The following is a 13,967-nucleotide window of genomic DNA, read 5'->3' as shown; positions in this document are numbered from 1 at the left end:
TATCTGAGGTTTTACAGCAGCAATGTGTATGACCCTATTTATTATAATTTTGAGGAAAAAATGTGCTATAAGTAAGTACTTTGACCTTTTCCCTAAAATCATTTAATTTATATATTTTTCTTAGGCATAATGTAGTATGATTTGAATAAAATAATTGCATAAAAAATACCTTAATATATATTGTATCCATTTCTTTTAGAATTTCTCTGCTTTCAGTCAGAAAATTGACTTTTAGCCATTTCACTTGTCGAATAGTTTCATAGGAAATGGGAATAAACAAACAATGCTGGCAACATCGTCAAAATTTTGATCCGATTTGTGCGAATTTTGTACGTTTTGTTACAACTCTGAAAATCTGTAAACATCGGCGGTTTTAAGTTATAATATTGAAATAATTACACAAGATCAAAAAGAAAATATATCACCATGTCTATCGGAGTGCCTATTAAAGTTCTCCACGAAGCCGAAGGGCATATAGTCACTTGTGAAACTAACACCGGCGAAGTATACAGAGGGAAACTAATCGAAGCCGAAGATAATATGAATTGTCAAATGACTCAAATTACCGTGACTTATCGTGATGGAAGGGTATCCCAACTGGAAAATGTGTATATCCGTGGTTCAAAAATTCGGTTTCTAATATTACCCGATATGTTGAAAAATGCTCCTATGTTTAAACGTCAAGGGGCTAAGCCCGGCTCGGCGGGAAGAGGAAAAAGCGCAATTCTTAGAGCTCAAGGTTTGTTTTCACTTTTTACAGCTTCCATTTATCATTTTGCAGTCAAATCTTGATATTTTCATACTACAATAAGATTTGTTTATTTATCTAACCCTAAACAACAAAACTTCAACCCTATGGACAACACCAATAACTTTTGCCAATCTTTAACAAACATGATTAGAAGTTCAATAAACAGCATTATTCAATCATTGATTTGTAATTTGCGCTGTTTGCCTCATATTGATATTTATTCAATTATTTATTCTCTTGGGATTTTAGCAACTAAATTGCCATGAAATAAAATCAGTATTTTGTTAATATCCAGTGGTTCATGGTCATCATAGGGGGGTATCAAAAAGGATATATAGTTCAGCAGAAAATTGTTGTATATTCGTTTATATTTTTTATTTACTTTTCAATTGATTGTGTCTCATCGGATACATACACTGCTCAGTCTTTACTGCATATCTTTATATGGGAGCATTATCATTCTTAAAAATTAAGTGCTCGATTTTGTTTATTTTTAAACATTACATTTATACGTCACATAAAATGAGCGGGAGCACAGGATGAAATCGCCATGGCTTTGTGCAATTAATGATCAAGTTAACTGCATCCATCCAATGTGGTGGACTATGTAATATCTTTATATGGGAGTATTATCATTCTTAATAATTAAGTGCTCGATTTTGTTTATTTTTAAACATTACATACACACGTCACATAAAATGAGCGGGAGCACAGGATGAAATCGCCATGGCTTTGTGCAATTAATGATCAAGTTAACTGCATCCATCCAAAGTGGTGGACTATGTAATATCTTTATATGGGAGCATTATCATTCTTAATAATAAAGCGCTCGATTTTGTTTATTTCAAACATTACATTTATACGTCACATAAAATGAGCGGGGGGAGCACAGGATGAAATCGCCATGGCTTTGTGCAATTAATGATCAAGTTAACTGCATCCATCCAATGTGGTGGCCTATGTATTAATCGAGTGTTAGTAGGGTGAAAGAAGAATTTGGCATATTAAAATGAAATATATATTGTAAAAACAGACATAATGTAGCAGTAAAAGTACTTAATGGTTTTTAACATAAAGTTTATTCACAATATAAGCGTGCAATACGATTTTGTCTACGGTCTGCATTGGCCGGAAGTGTGTAGGCTGCCAATGGTCGTTTTCCTGCTCACATGCTCCAGGCAACATGGCGGGCATCCATCGCTTATAGGTTGACATCAATGTTGTCATGTTAAAATATTAATTTAGTTTACAAGTGATTTTAGAAAAAATCTCCGATTATTGATTATTAATGATTCTCTGGCATATTGTTAACAATGAAACAAAAGATGTCTTTATATACATCTTTTATATATGATTTATATCATGCATTTTTTACTTAAATATTACCTTTTTTAAATTGAACTGCCTGACAATGCAGTTCTGTCAGCACGCTCGGCTTCCGTACTATGTATCAATCGTACTGGAGGTCCCGGGTTCGATTCCCAGAGGAGGGTCAAATAAATATAAGTGATTTTTTCACTCTAATATTTATTCAATTTACCCTGGACTGGCACCTGAAGCGGAGGGCTGATCACCTTTCCTTCGTGTGTTAAGGATCAAGATAACATTGGGTATAAACGCTGCAGTTCAGCAAAATCATATAAATGACGCAGTGCCCTATGCACCATCGGGTGTGGATATGGGTAATAAGACTACAATGTAATTGGCCATTATTTTTATTATTACTGTGCAGTTAGAAATATTATAGAAAACTGAGGTTTTTTTGTGTAAATTTCTAGTTCATCCTTTTTTTTTTAGTTGCAGGCCGAGGACGAGGCGGTCCTGGAATGGTGGCGCACAGGGGCGGACGCGGAGCGTGGCAGGGAGGCGCGGGCCCTTCGAGAAGATAAACGTCATATTGTTTACTAAACTATAGTCGTACGTTATATTTAAGACCAGAAATTGCATTGTTCATCTATCAAACGTCATGTTGGTCGATAAATTATCAGCGTAATCTTCGTTCTACATTTGAGATAAGTTTATTATAAGTGAGATATAAGTAGACCATTTGTAAATTTAGTTATTAAAATAAAAGTGTTTTTCCTTTATTTATAATCGAGGTTTACAGCAAATATTTTGCATTGGAAATTAATATTCCTAGATGAAAAGAAAAAAAATCATCAATAGATAATTCTGATGCCGTTTAACCTTTCCCTTACGGTGCTTAAAACTTCAGCTTGCAACAGTGATATCGCTCACTCCTTTCAAGAACGTCATAAATCAAAAATTGACAATTTTCAGTTGTCCATGTTTTCGGAAGGCCCAGAAAATGTACTATATCCCAGCAAAAGAGGCATATTTTTAACTTAATATTTACTCGCTACAGGGTAGAAAGTGTTGTTTTTGCATTTTGAATGAAAGGTATTGTTAAATTATTTTTTTGAAAATACTAAATATTTTTAAAATGGAGAAAAAACCTTCAGGTTTTACCTAAAAAGATCTGTTGCCTAGTAAAAAGTTCAATAAGTGGCTTGATATTTATTTTTAATACATTGTATTATATTTTTAAACTTTAAAAACGTTCTCCTGAAAAATCAAGTTTTTTGATTTATGACGTTCTTGAAAGGAGTGAGCGATATGTATTTTGTACACCATATGAAAAAGTGATTTAAAAATGGGAAAAATATGAATATTCCTAATGTTGCTTTTATTGACCATAGTGGAAGTTGAAATGCATCAATTTTGTAATGTTAGCTCTGGTAAGTATCTGAAAACGAGAAAAAAATAGATAAATAGCTGGCATAGTGGCACAACCACCTGGAATGATGACTTAAGCCCTACTAAAAGAATATAGGCGGAATCATGAAGCCGCGTGTACGCAAAGCACGGCACGCACGCATATACACTGAGAAACATTTGTGTATTAGTGGCTCTATCCCTGATTTTTTCACATTTCGTAGTCGTACAGGAGAAACTGATCAACTAACAAAATGTAAAATGTTCAGGAGGGCCATTTAAATCACTTTTGCTTGGCAAAAAATAAACATCAATGCAGTTAGTCATTTTAAACAAGTCAATATATTATACTTCCAAGTTTAAAATCCTTTGGGATGTTTTTCAGGGCAATATTAAGCTAGTAAGATATCAAATAGTCAATGATCACGTTTTTGTAAAAAATGCACTTGGTCACTTTCTCCTGTATGACTACAATTTATTTATTTCCATCGCTGTAAATGAATAACTTTATATTTTAATACTTTTTTGTATTATCTATAGGGTTTTATCTAAGTTTTTTTTTTCAACTAGTGCTTATTTCGTGAATGGTAACACTTAGCTCATGTCTGATTTGACAGATAATTAGTTTTATCCTTCCGCTGAGCGAATATGGTTGTGTATACGCTTGAACAACGCTGGGAAATATTGCGACATTACTTTGAAAATCATGGTAATGTTGCAGAATGTGTGCGAAAATTGCGTACGGTTTTTGGAAGAAGAGAAGCACCGTCAGCTCCGTATGTTCGTTATCTTGTGAAAAAAGTGAAAGAAACTGGCATCCTCATCGATAAACCAAAGCGTGAAAAGCCAAAAACAGTGCGTACACCCGAGAATATCGATGTTGTGGCAGAAAGTGTGCGTGAAGCGCCATCAACATCAATTCACCGTAGTTCTCAACAATTGAACATTTCGGAGACATCATTGAGACGAATTTTGCATAAAGACCTTGGTATGACGCCATACAAAGTCCAATTGGTTCAGGAGTTGAAGCCAACTGACCATCCAATGCGTTTTCGCTTCGCTGAGTGGGCCTGCGATCGACTTACAGAAGATGCCGATTTTGCCAAAAAAATCATCTTTTCGGATGAAGCTCATTTTGATCTTGGCGGGTATGTAAACAAGCAAAATTGTCGTATTTGGGGCACAGAAAACCCGCACGCATACATTGAAAAGCCGGTACACCCAAAACGAGTCACTGTTTGGTGCGGATTTTGGTCCAGAGGCATAATTGGGCCATTTTTCTTTGAAAATGAGCAAGGAGTGGCCGTTACAGTCAATGGCGATCGTTATCGGGCCATGTTGAACGGATTTTTGTTCACAAAAATTGAAGAGGAGGATATTGGCAACATTTGGTTTCAACAGGACAGCGCTACGTGCCACACAGCCGAAGCTACACTCGATGTTTTGCGCCCTGTTTTTGAAAAAAAAAAGTTATTTGGCGGACCCTTTATTATATTTTATATTGATATTCTCATTTTTACTGTGAAGTTGTAGTAAATCACCGGGAGGGGAAGGTTAATAATGTGACAATTTTTGTGTCTTATTAAAAAGTGGATGTGCCAGGAATGTTAAAAGTTATCTTGGAATGTTTCCTGGACGATTCTTGTTTAACACGGCACTGATTGCATGATGTCTGTGCAAAAACCATGTTGATTCGAAAACCAAAAAGGTTTGTTAAATAATTAATTTTTAATAGATAGCCCTAACTAGTTTTGCTGCATTTTAAAATATATTATTTAAGTGAAAACGGTAATTTTTATGTTCTTAATTGATGTGTTTTATCGTAACAGAATCCATATAAATATGCTGAAACTACGTAAAGTTACTAATTTGGTTTCTCGCATATTTCAATGTAAATATTTTATTTTCCAGTAAGAAACCTTTAAAAAATACAAGTACTTTTTTAAAGAATGATTTTCATTGTAACCCTAAATATCCCATTATTATTTTCTCATATTTTTTCCTCTATGTGCACAGCGTCTAGCAAAATTCTGATTTATTAATTAATTTGTGAAGTAGAAAATAAAATTAGAAAATGTGAAATATGTTTTTATTTTTATTTATGGTAGTTTATTTCGGCATTAAGGCTGAACAAGGAATATAATGGAATTAACAAGGAAAAAGATAAGGAAGAGTTCTTTAAGGTGGTATGGACATTTGGAGTGAATGGACAACGAGAGAATGACTAAGAAAATGTATGTGGTGAATGTGAGCGGGAAAACAGAACGAGGACGGCCGAAAAAGACTTGGCACGGTGGAACTTAAAATCTGGTATTGTCAAAAGTCTGCGTAATGTATGGATGTGAAGGAGGCGAGAAGTGTATGTCAGGACAGAAGAGTGGCGTTCCATCCTTTCTGCCTACTCCTGCGGAGAAACGGCGTGATGGTAGTAGTAGTAGTTATTTCGGGATATTTTAATGAAAAAAAAATTATGGATATAAAATTAAGTTGCATATTATTATGTTTACCACCAAGAACTAGACTGTAGAATCCTCAAATCATATTCTTTTACCCTGTTCAGTTTGGAGAGAGAAAATAAATAAATAAAACTTGAGAATTAGAATTTTTTATTTGAAAGAGATATTAGCTACAAGAATAAGTTGAGAGTTGAATTGAAAATTTGACATTCAGAAGAGACAATAAAAATAGGACATCAAAAACAATATGTTAAGTATGCATAATAATTATATAAAATAAGTATTTAAAGATTATCATGCATTTTGCTAGAATCATTGAATAAACAGCATTAAAATTGAGATTCTTAATTGAGTAAAATATTTAAAATTTTAATTACATATAATAACAAACAAGTAATGCAAAGTCGAGGCTTGTATTATTATAGCATGGCCGAAGAAGTTATGTGCTGAGAATAACATTTTATTTATTATTTAAAAAATTATAGTTTATTAACCACCCTACACTTGTCCACCTCCATGGTGTAATGGTTAGCGTGTTGAGCTACCGTACTGGAGGTCTTGGGTTTGATTCCCTGGGGGGAGGGTAAAAATAAACTTTGATGATTTTACACTAATATTTATTTACTATTACCCTGGACTGGTCGCTGAAGAGCAGGAGGGATCACCTTGCCTTCATATAACGATCAAGAGAACACTCCGTTAATATGATAGTGCACCTTTGGGCGCGGAAAAGGGTTACAAGAAGAAGACATGTACATGATGTGTTAATTTTTTTCTGCATCATTCCGCGCTAATCTGAGATCACATATGATAAAAAATATCTTATGCGCTACGGATACACATCCGGATGAGACAGAGAGAGGGAACACGATAACTATCACATATACCTATATATAAACCCATCCTAAATGCACCTATTATGGAAACATTTTGTCAGGTATGAATATAACAAACATCGTTTTCATAATTCTGTAGAAAAAAAAATCCTTATTTCATGGAAAGTAATCCGAGAGTAGGGTGGTTAAAAGTCAATGTGAAAATTGTTGAAAATTTAAAGCTCTTGTAATTAGTGTATAGTTTAAAAATTGTTACATTATAGGAAGTTAAAAATTTTATTAAAAGTATATTAGCACCTGAGAAGCATAATAAGGTAAGTCTATTTCTTAAGATTTTTGGGCTTTTTCTTTTGATCAACAAAACAATTTTGTAAAAAGAAAAAAGGTTCCATTTTATTTAACAAAAAAACATTTTAATATATGTAAAAAAGTTGCGCTAATAGCACTAACGGTTTAATGTTTCTCAGGTACAGATATGTACAGTAGAACCTCTCCGATCCGTCACCTTTGGGATTGGTGGTATGGTCAGAATGCAAAAAATGGTCGAATTATCTGAAAATACAGATATACAGTAAAATAAACAATCTTTGATCTCAAAAATTACTATATTTTGTTCTTACATCAGAAACATTGCAATAAACTGCACATACGACTTGTACGAGGATATGGGCTGTTCAACGTATGAGGAGCTAAAGAGGGTGACACATAAAAGACCAGAATGGCAAAGGAGGTGTCATTAATTGCTTCAAACCAATCACAAAATTGTGACCACAGAAGAAGAAGCTGTTATTATTATTGAAAAGAGAAATGCATACATTGAAAATACCATAGAAGGGAACTGATAGAATTTTTTTTTTCAAGTCAAGATAAAACCGGAGTGACGGACTAGCCGAAGGCGGACGTGAGGGATTCTACTGTACTTTAAAAGTTAATGACGGAAAATCACATTGAAATATGAATTATCCAGAGTTACATATAAAAACTTTTTAAAATTTGCCAAATACTAAGGCTGTTTATGTTAATGGATAAAACAACTGCCTAGACATCAGTTGACTTATGTTCACATTTAAAAGCAGACAGTTATTTTTCAAGTGAATTCTTTTTAATATATCTTCATTTAAAACATTTTTCTTAGCTCTCCATGCCATATTATTCTCCGATGCATTTTATAAAACTCAGTTTAGAAAATAATTTTTGTTTACATACTAGATACAAAATATTTAAAAACATCTGCTTATAAATTTGAAAACATTTTTTGACTTTCCAAAACTACACAAAAAAACGTAATTTGATATTTTTTATTGGTCAGTAAATACATATTTTAAAATTCTATTGTTAATAAAAAGAAATATGTTACAATGGGAATTTTATTATTGTAGTATTTTTTTTAATACATACCAATATTTAAAATCTCTGCGTTAATTTCTTGGGTATTTCAAAATGTTTCTGGACTGAAGCGAAGGAAGGAAAGATTTGAAAAGCTTCAATTTATAGTAGTACTTTGTAATTAATTCATATGATTTAAAAATATTTATAGGTATAATTGATAAATTCCTCATCCACAATATTAAAATTCATCTCGAAAGATAGGCTTTCTTCTGGCCTATCAAGATCACAAAACTACAAATATATTTTTTAAGAGATTAAACTTGTGCATATTAATATATAAGATAATGTGCTATAAGAAATATGAAAATATTTTGAATATATCTAGAGTCTTTTTTATCATAAAATTTCATTCATATTCATATTACATATACATCAAATAGTATTAATAATAATTAATTATGTGTTCCAATATACCAATGACAACAAAAGAATTACCAATTAAACAAAGGAAATAGTAATAACATCTCTTCATTTTCATTTAGTTGCTTGACCACTCAGTATTGTGAACCAACGTCTGTCATCTAACGGTTTTTAGTCAACACATTGTTTATGGCGTGCATATATTTGTGCATTTCAGAAACCTTATGTTGCGGCAATATGCACATATTTGCGCGTTCCAAATACCATACGTTGCGACGGTGTGTATATTTTTGTGCATTTCGGTTACCTTCAACTTCATATACTAGAAACACACTATTTCTAATTTCTTGTCATGTTTGCTTTGCTGTACAGCGGATAGATATCACTTTATAACAAAAATATTATCCATTATTTTCTGTCATCATTTTTTCCATGCGATGTAATATATATCGCCTGCGTCAAATTACATTTCTTTAACAAACTTCACCGTAACCAAACAATTAGTTATTCTGCATGTGACATGGTGTTATAAATTTGATAAATATTTAAGAAATATGTTTGCTAAATGGTCCACTGATCAAACATGTACTAAGAGGGTACTATGATGTAATTGACTAGAAGTTATTACTAGACATTGAAAAAAAACAAGATTGTTATTAAATTTCGATTTTGAATTTTCACATGCACAGATTTTGGAAGACAGGGGGTTGGATTCAAAATAGCTAACATTTACAACACGTCAAAATACAAGAAATCAACAAGTTTTTTTCTAAAACACACACTGATAACAATAAATAACGTAAAAGACAGATTATTTATACATTTCTAAAGAGTATGTACACCAAAATTTAAAAATCAAACCTCATATCTACTGGCTGGTTATTTTTAAGCATTCTCCCATAACATTAAGTAAATATATATTTATTTACATAAAAAATAAATATATAAAATGTGATGTACATTTTTAAGTAGCTTTTAAAACACTCATGATATGATTATGTTCACTTTTGTTAGAACTACAAATACCTATAATAACATTCATCAATTTGGACGATATGCAACACTCATTGCATTCATTTTTCATACGGAAATTTGAAACATAAATATTTAATGGCACAGTTAGGAACACTAAAAGTGGTGGGTGATAAAAAAAATGAAATTTTAACCATATATTTTTTTACTAATAGCAAACGTTGTATTTATGGAATATCCATAAATATTGTTCCACAAATGTCATGCGGTGTCCTGTGTTTTCAGGCTCTCTGTGTTGCTATTAGTCTTACTACCTTTTCACTCATTTAAAATTACAAATTCAAATTTAAATTACTGATACATTTAATGTTTTCAAAATTGCCATTTATTTGTTTGTGATAGCCGACTTCATAATTTCATATCTGATCATTCTTCTTTTAATACAAGGCACCCCAAATATACAAATTCTGATAGATTAATAATATCTCAAATCACAATTACCATGTTATACATGAGTTTACCTAAAAAAGTACAAACATAAAGCTTGTATCCACCATAATTGCAAACAAGTAGCGCTCTGAAAAATACAAGTGAATGCATTACTGCAATCTGATCATATGATGTTTTTTTTCTTCAAAAGCAATCCATTCTGATTGCATCAGAAGCTGCCAGCAACGATGCTACTTGCAGAGCATATAGTATTCGCCAGTAGCACAAAACTTCTCTATTAGAGACATGTAAAGGCTGACACGTTTGCTTATATAGTAGATACACCGGTTAATATACACTTAATGTTCTATCACACACATAAATATCTATGGACATTCATCTAATGACGAGAATTTGCAAAATAATAGCATTAAGAGGTCACGACAAAGGTACATTTTTAATTATTTACACGGTTACCACTAGTAAAGTAAATTTAAGCTCATACGGCCAAAAAACGGCACTTATGGTCTTTATAAATATTTAGTTGAATTAGTTGTATCTTAGCTATATAAACTACGATACTGCCTAGAAAAACACCACACATTCAGGTAATCAAAACGGCTAAGCGAAAGGCACAACTTTCCGTGAAAATTACTCTAAATAAATTACAAATTGAATCTGCCTTATATAAATTTAATAAATTTAGGTGTAATCAGCACATCCAGTAATTAAAAATGACTTCCCAGACTCCCATACTCTTATCTTAACAGACTTGAGATATCAATAAAAATCTTAATATGAATAACTCCTAACTGGAGTAAATTCAGCATTTGTGAAGAAAAATTTGGAATACTCAAAATATTTGGACATTTGCTTTTGTTTCAAAAAGAAAAAAAGAATACTATAAAATGTTTTACGCCAAATCACATTAATGTGGTCCCAACTATGAAAGAACCATACTTATGAGCTTAAAAACTCGACAATTTATCTCTAGCATCTATTTTATATTACCATTTCCATGATATTGCACAAAAAACAAATATTTTGTGTGCATGCACTTGGTCCATAGATTAAAAACTTCTTATATACAATAAACTTTTATTCGACAAACTCTATGGGAAAATTTCATGTCATATGAAACAGATACTTTAAAAATAAATTAAAAATAATTGCTAAAAAGCTTTATGGTTGTTGCCGTTACAAAATTTTGTAAAATGACGTCACAAAACTAAATTATTTTTGGTCGATATAAATGACTTTGTTATTCCCTAGTGTTTTTTCTTAATAGCAAAGTAACATACAATTCTCAAATTTGCCATTGATAAAACCTGTTTTGTTTTTGATTCCTGTAATTCACAACCCTCAAAATGTAAAAATTATTAAAAGCAAAAAAAAATAGTTGATAATTAAAATCTATTTACAAAATATTCAACAATAAAATATGTGCAGTAAGATACATCTAATGAAAATTATTAGACACTGAAAAACATATTACATAGACACAAGAAAAACCAGTCATAAAGATGAATAAATCATTTATCATTGTGTATATTTACATTCTAACCTTTGGAACACTTCTAGCTGATGATATTCTTCAAGTACGCAACCTTTTTATTTTAATTTTTTGTAAGATGCTAAAGCATAGATTTAAAAAAAAAATGATTCTGCAAAATGCAGGTCGAAAAGGATACGAGTTTATCAATCCCTTCTATGTTTTCTTTTGTAAGCAACAAATTGTCAAAACACAGGTTATAAAGAACACCTTTTATGTATTACTTATAAATAACAAATCATCAAAACGCAGGTTAACACATCTCAGGTAAATCATATTCCGACTCGTCAGTTCTGATTTGCCCGAGTCAAATTTAAACCCATTTGTTAAAGAAGTAATTGTTATTTGACTATAATTACAGATTCTGAAGGGAGAAATTTGCAAAGAAAAGACTGATTTTAAAACTGAATTAGTTTCTAATCTTTACTTATTTGAATTCATTTGGTATATCTTTGTTTTATTTGACTTTTTATTTCTTTATTTTCTAATTTCTGATTTATAATTTTGAAACGCCCTAGTTTTCCTTGTGTGCACAGAATATTGATTTACAATTAAAAACAATATATGTCATACTAAAAAAAAAACACTGGACTTCTTGATAGTCTAATTTTATTTTATTTTATCTGACTCTGTTTTATAGAAACCGAGTCCACTGTTACTTTTCACCATATCAATATTCCCCCTTTTATACCCTTATAAAGTAATTATATCAATTTGGATCTTAAAAGTGTTTTAAAAATAAAATGGATATGCAGGAATATTCCTACCACGTGCAAAATATGTTTTCTGGTTCTGCCACAGAAAAAAATTATTTATTTAGTTATTCCATCCTTTGAAAACAAATCATTTCCATAAAATGTATGTTGGACAACAATAACACACATTAGTTACATAATATATTCAAAATTTCCATTCAATATTGTTGTAAGTACTAAAAATACAATCCACTGACCTAGTTTTAATACCATGTATGAGTTTATAACATTTTTTAAATATGCTGTTTGAATTTGATTGTAATATTTTCCAAAATTCATTATACCTTGAGAACTAAAGAAAACTACATAACTATCTATTTGGTTGCCTAAAAAAATTTCTCAAAATGGCAAAATTTCAAATTACATCAACAAAAAATGATTTTGAATAGCGAGAGTGATGGATGTCTTCCAAACTTGTCTTCTGACTGTCAAAGACAAATACATCATTTATCACTGCCCAGGACGCAAAAGATGACTGAATGATTGAACATCATGCTGCCTTGCCACATAGGTTGGCATAAAGAAAAGAATGCAACACAACTCTGTCTCTGCAAACATTCTTCACCTACTCAATATTCATGAAACTTCTCTCCCATATCATTTGATTATTCTGACCTCTGACCTTCTTTCTGAATCTGATTCTGAGAAAGATCTCTGCTTCTGTTTCCAACTACATTCACATATATTTATTTAATCATTCGTTCCTCACTCATTTGTTCCGCATGTCCAAATTATCTCAACACACCTTTCTTTATTTTATCCACAATGCTTTTCTCAGATTAACATTCTTTCTTGATCTAACCATTCGGACATCTATCATACATCGTTCTGCACACTCGTCAGCTTTTTGACTGCATTTGAGACACTTTTATACTTCTTTGGCAAGCTCAATCCTTAACATTCACACATTATCATTGGTATTGGGACTTTATTTATAAAATAATGAGGAATATTAAAAAAAACACCAAAATTGTGTTTTTTAAACACCATTTTTGTTTAAAAAAAGCAAATATAAAATACATGGCATTAGAACTAGGCGAGCAAATAACTGCTCAAAAAATTAATGAAAAAGTGAGTATGTTCTATGGTTTTAAGTATATAAAAGGGAATTTTTTAATGAATTAATATTATGTATTTTAAAGTAATATCGGGAGGTTGAGAGAGATGATATTTAGAAAATTCGTTGCATCACCTTGCCTCTCTATCCTGAACGCCTCCCCCTTCTTGGGACCTGGCAACATCACTCAACACACCGCCATATTTGAAACCGACTTTACCCAAATCGAAGTCGACACTTTTTGAATTGTCTATAAGTCTGGGTTCTTGAAGTCCTCCCATCATGCTGTCATCTTCGTACTCCTCCAACTCGGGATCGTTGGACTCTCTATCGGCTGCTTCTTCAGCCAGGGATGTGTTCATGAATCCCTGGTAGCTTCCTGGCATTTTCCTGACACCCGCTCCATGGGAGATGTCCTCGGTCAGCGCGGGCAAAAAGCTGTCAAATGAGCCTTGTCTGCAAATAATTTGACAGATAATTAATTAATTTGTTAAAAAAAAAATAATTAACACATGTATAATGCCACTTAATGAGTTTTATTTCATTACACATGACTCCGCCTCCGTAGTGTAATGGTCAGCATGCTCGGCTACCGTTCTGGAGGTCCCGGGTTCGAATCCCAGGGGGGGGTGAAACAAATATAAGTGATTTTTTCACTTGAATATTTATTCAATATTACCCTGGACTGGAACCTG

At 32.0% G+C, this 13,967-nt stretch overlaps 2 protein-coding genes across 2 annotated transcripts in view; one reads left to right on the top strand and one right to left on the bottom strand.

Annotated features, from left to right (window-relative positions):
- Positions 1–293: 293 nt before the first annotated feature.
- SmD3 (small ribonucleoprotein particle protein SmD3) lies at positions 294–2,780 on the top strand. Its single transcript, XM_088256492.1, has 2 exons — positions 294–739; positions 2,549–2,780. The coding sequence occupies exons 1-2, from the start codon at positions 427–429 to the stop codon at positions 2,638–2,640; spliced, it is 405 nt and encodes a 134-aa protein (XP_088112618.1). The 5' UTR covers positions 294–426; the 3' UTR covers positions 2,641–2,780.
- A 9,114-nt stretch (positions 2,781–11,894) lies between these two features.
- The window catches only part of LOC148311508 (calcium/calmodulin-dependent protein kinase kinase 1-like), a 66,298-nt gene continuing 64,225 nt past the window's right edge, over positions 11,895–13,967 (bottom strand). The window contains exon 9 of the mRNA XM_088256491.1: positions 11,895–13,728. Coding sequence (XP_088112617.1) covers positions 13,404–13,728 — 325 coding nt within the window. The 3' untranslated portion in view covers positions 11,895–13,403. The remainder of the gene's footprint in view (positions 13,729–13,967) is intronic.

Source organism: Brachycentrus maculatus, unplaced genomic scaffold, assembly GCF_059751285.1.
Source record: "Brachycentrus maculatus isolate JH-2025_06_01 unplaced genomic scaffold, ASM5975128v1 h1tg000061l, whole genome shotgun sequence".
NCBI lineage: Eukaryota > Metazoa > Arthropoda > Insecta > Trichoptera > Brachycentridae > Brachycentrus > Brachycentrus maculatus.
Note: the sequence above shows the minus strand (reverse complement) of the source record. Positions and strands in the feature narration are given on the sequence as shown.

Bases quoted from the DNA above. Each gene is read 5' to 3' on its own strand.
- SmD3 (XM_088256492.1), top strand. From the start codon at position 427: ATGTCTATCGGAGTGCCTATTAAAGTTCTCCACGAAGCCGAAGGGCAT. The intron at 740-2,548 runs GTTTGTTTTCAC...TTTTTTTTTTAG, and splicing joins CGCAATTCTTAGAGCTCAAG to TTGCAGGCCGAGGACGAGGC.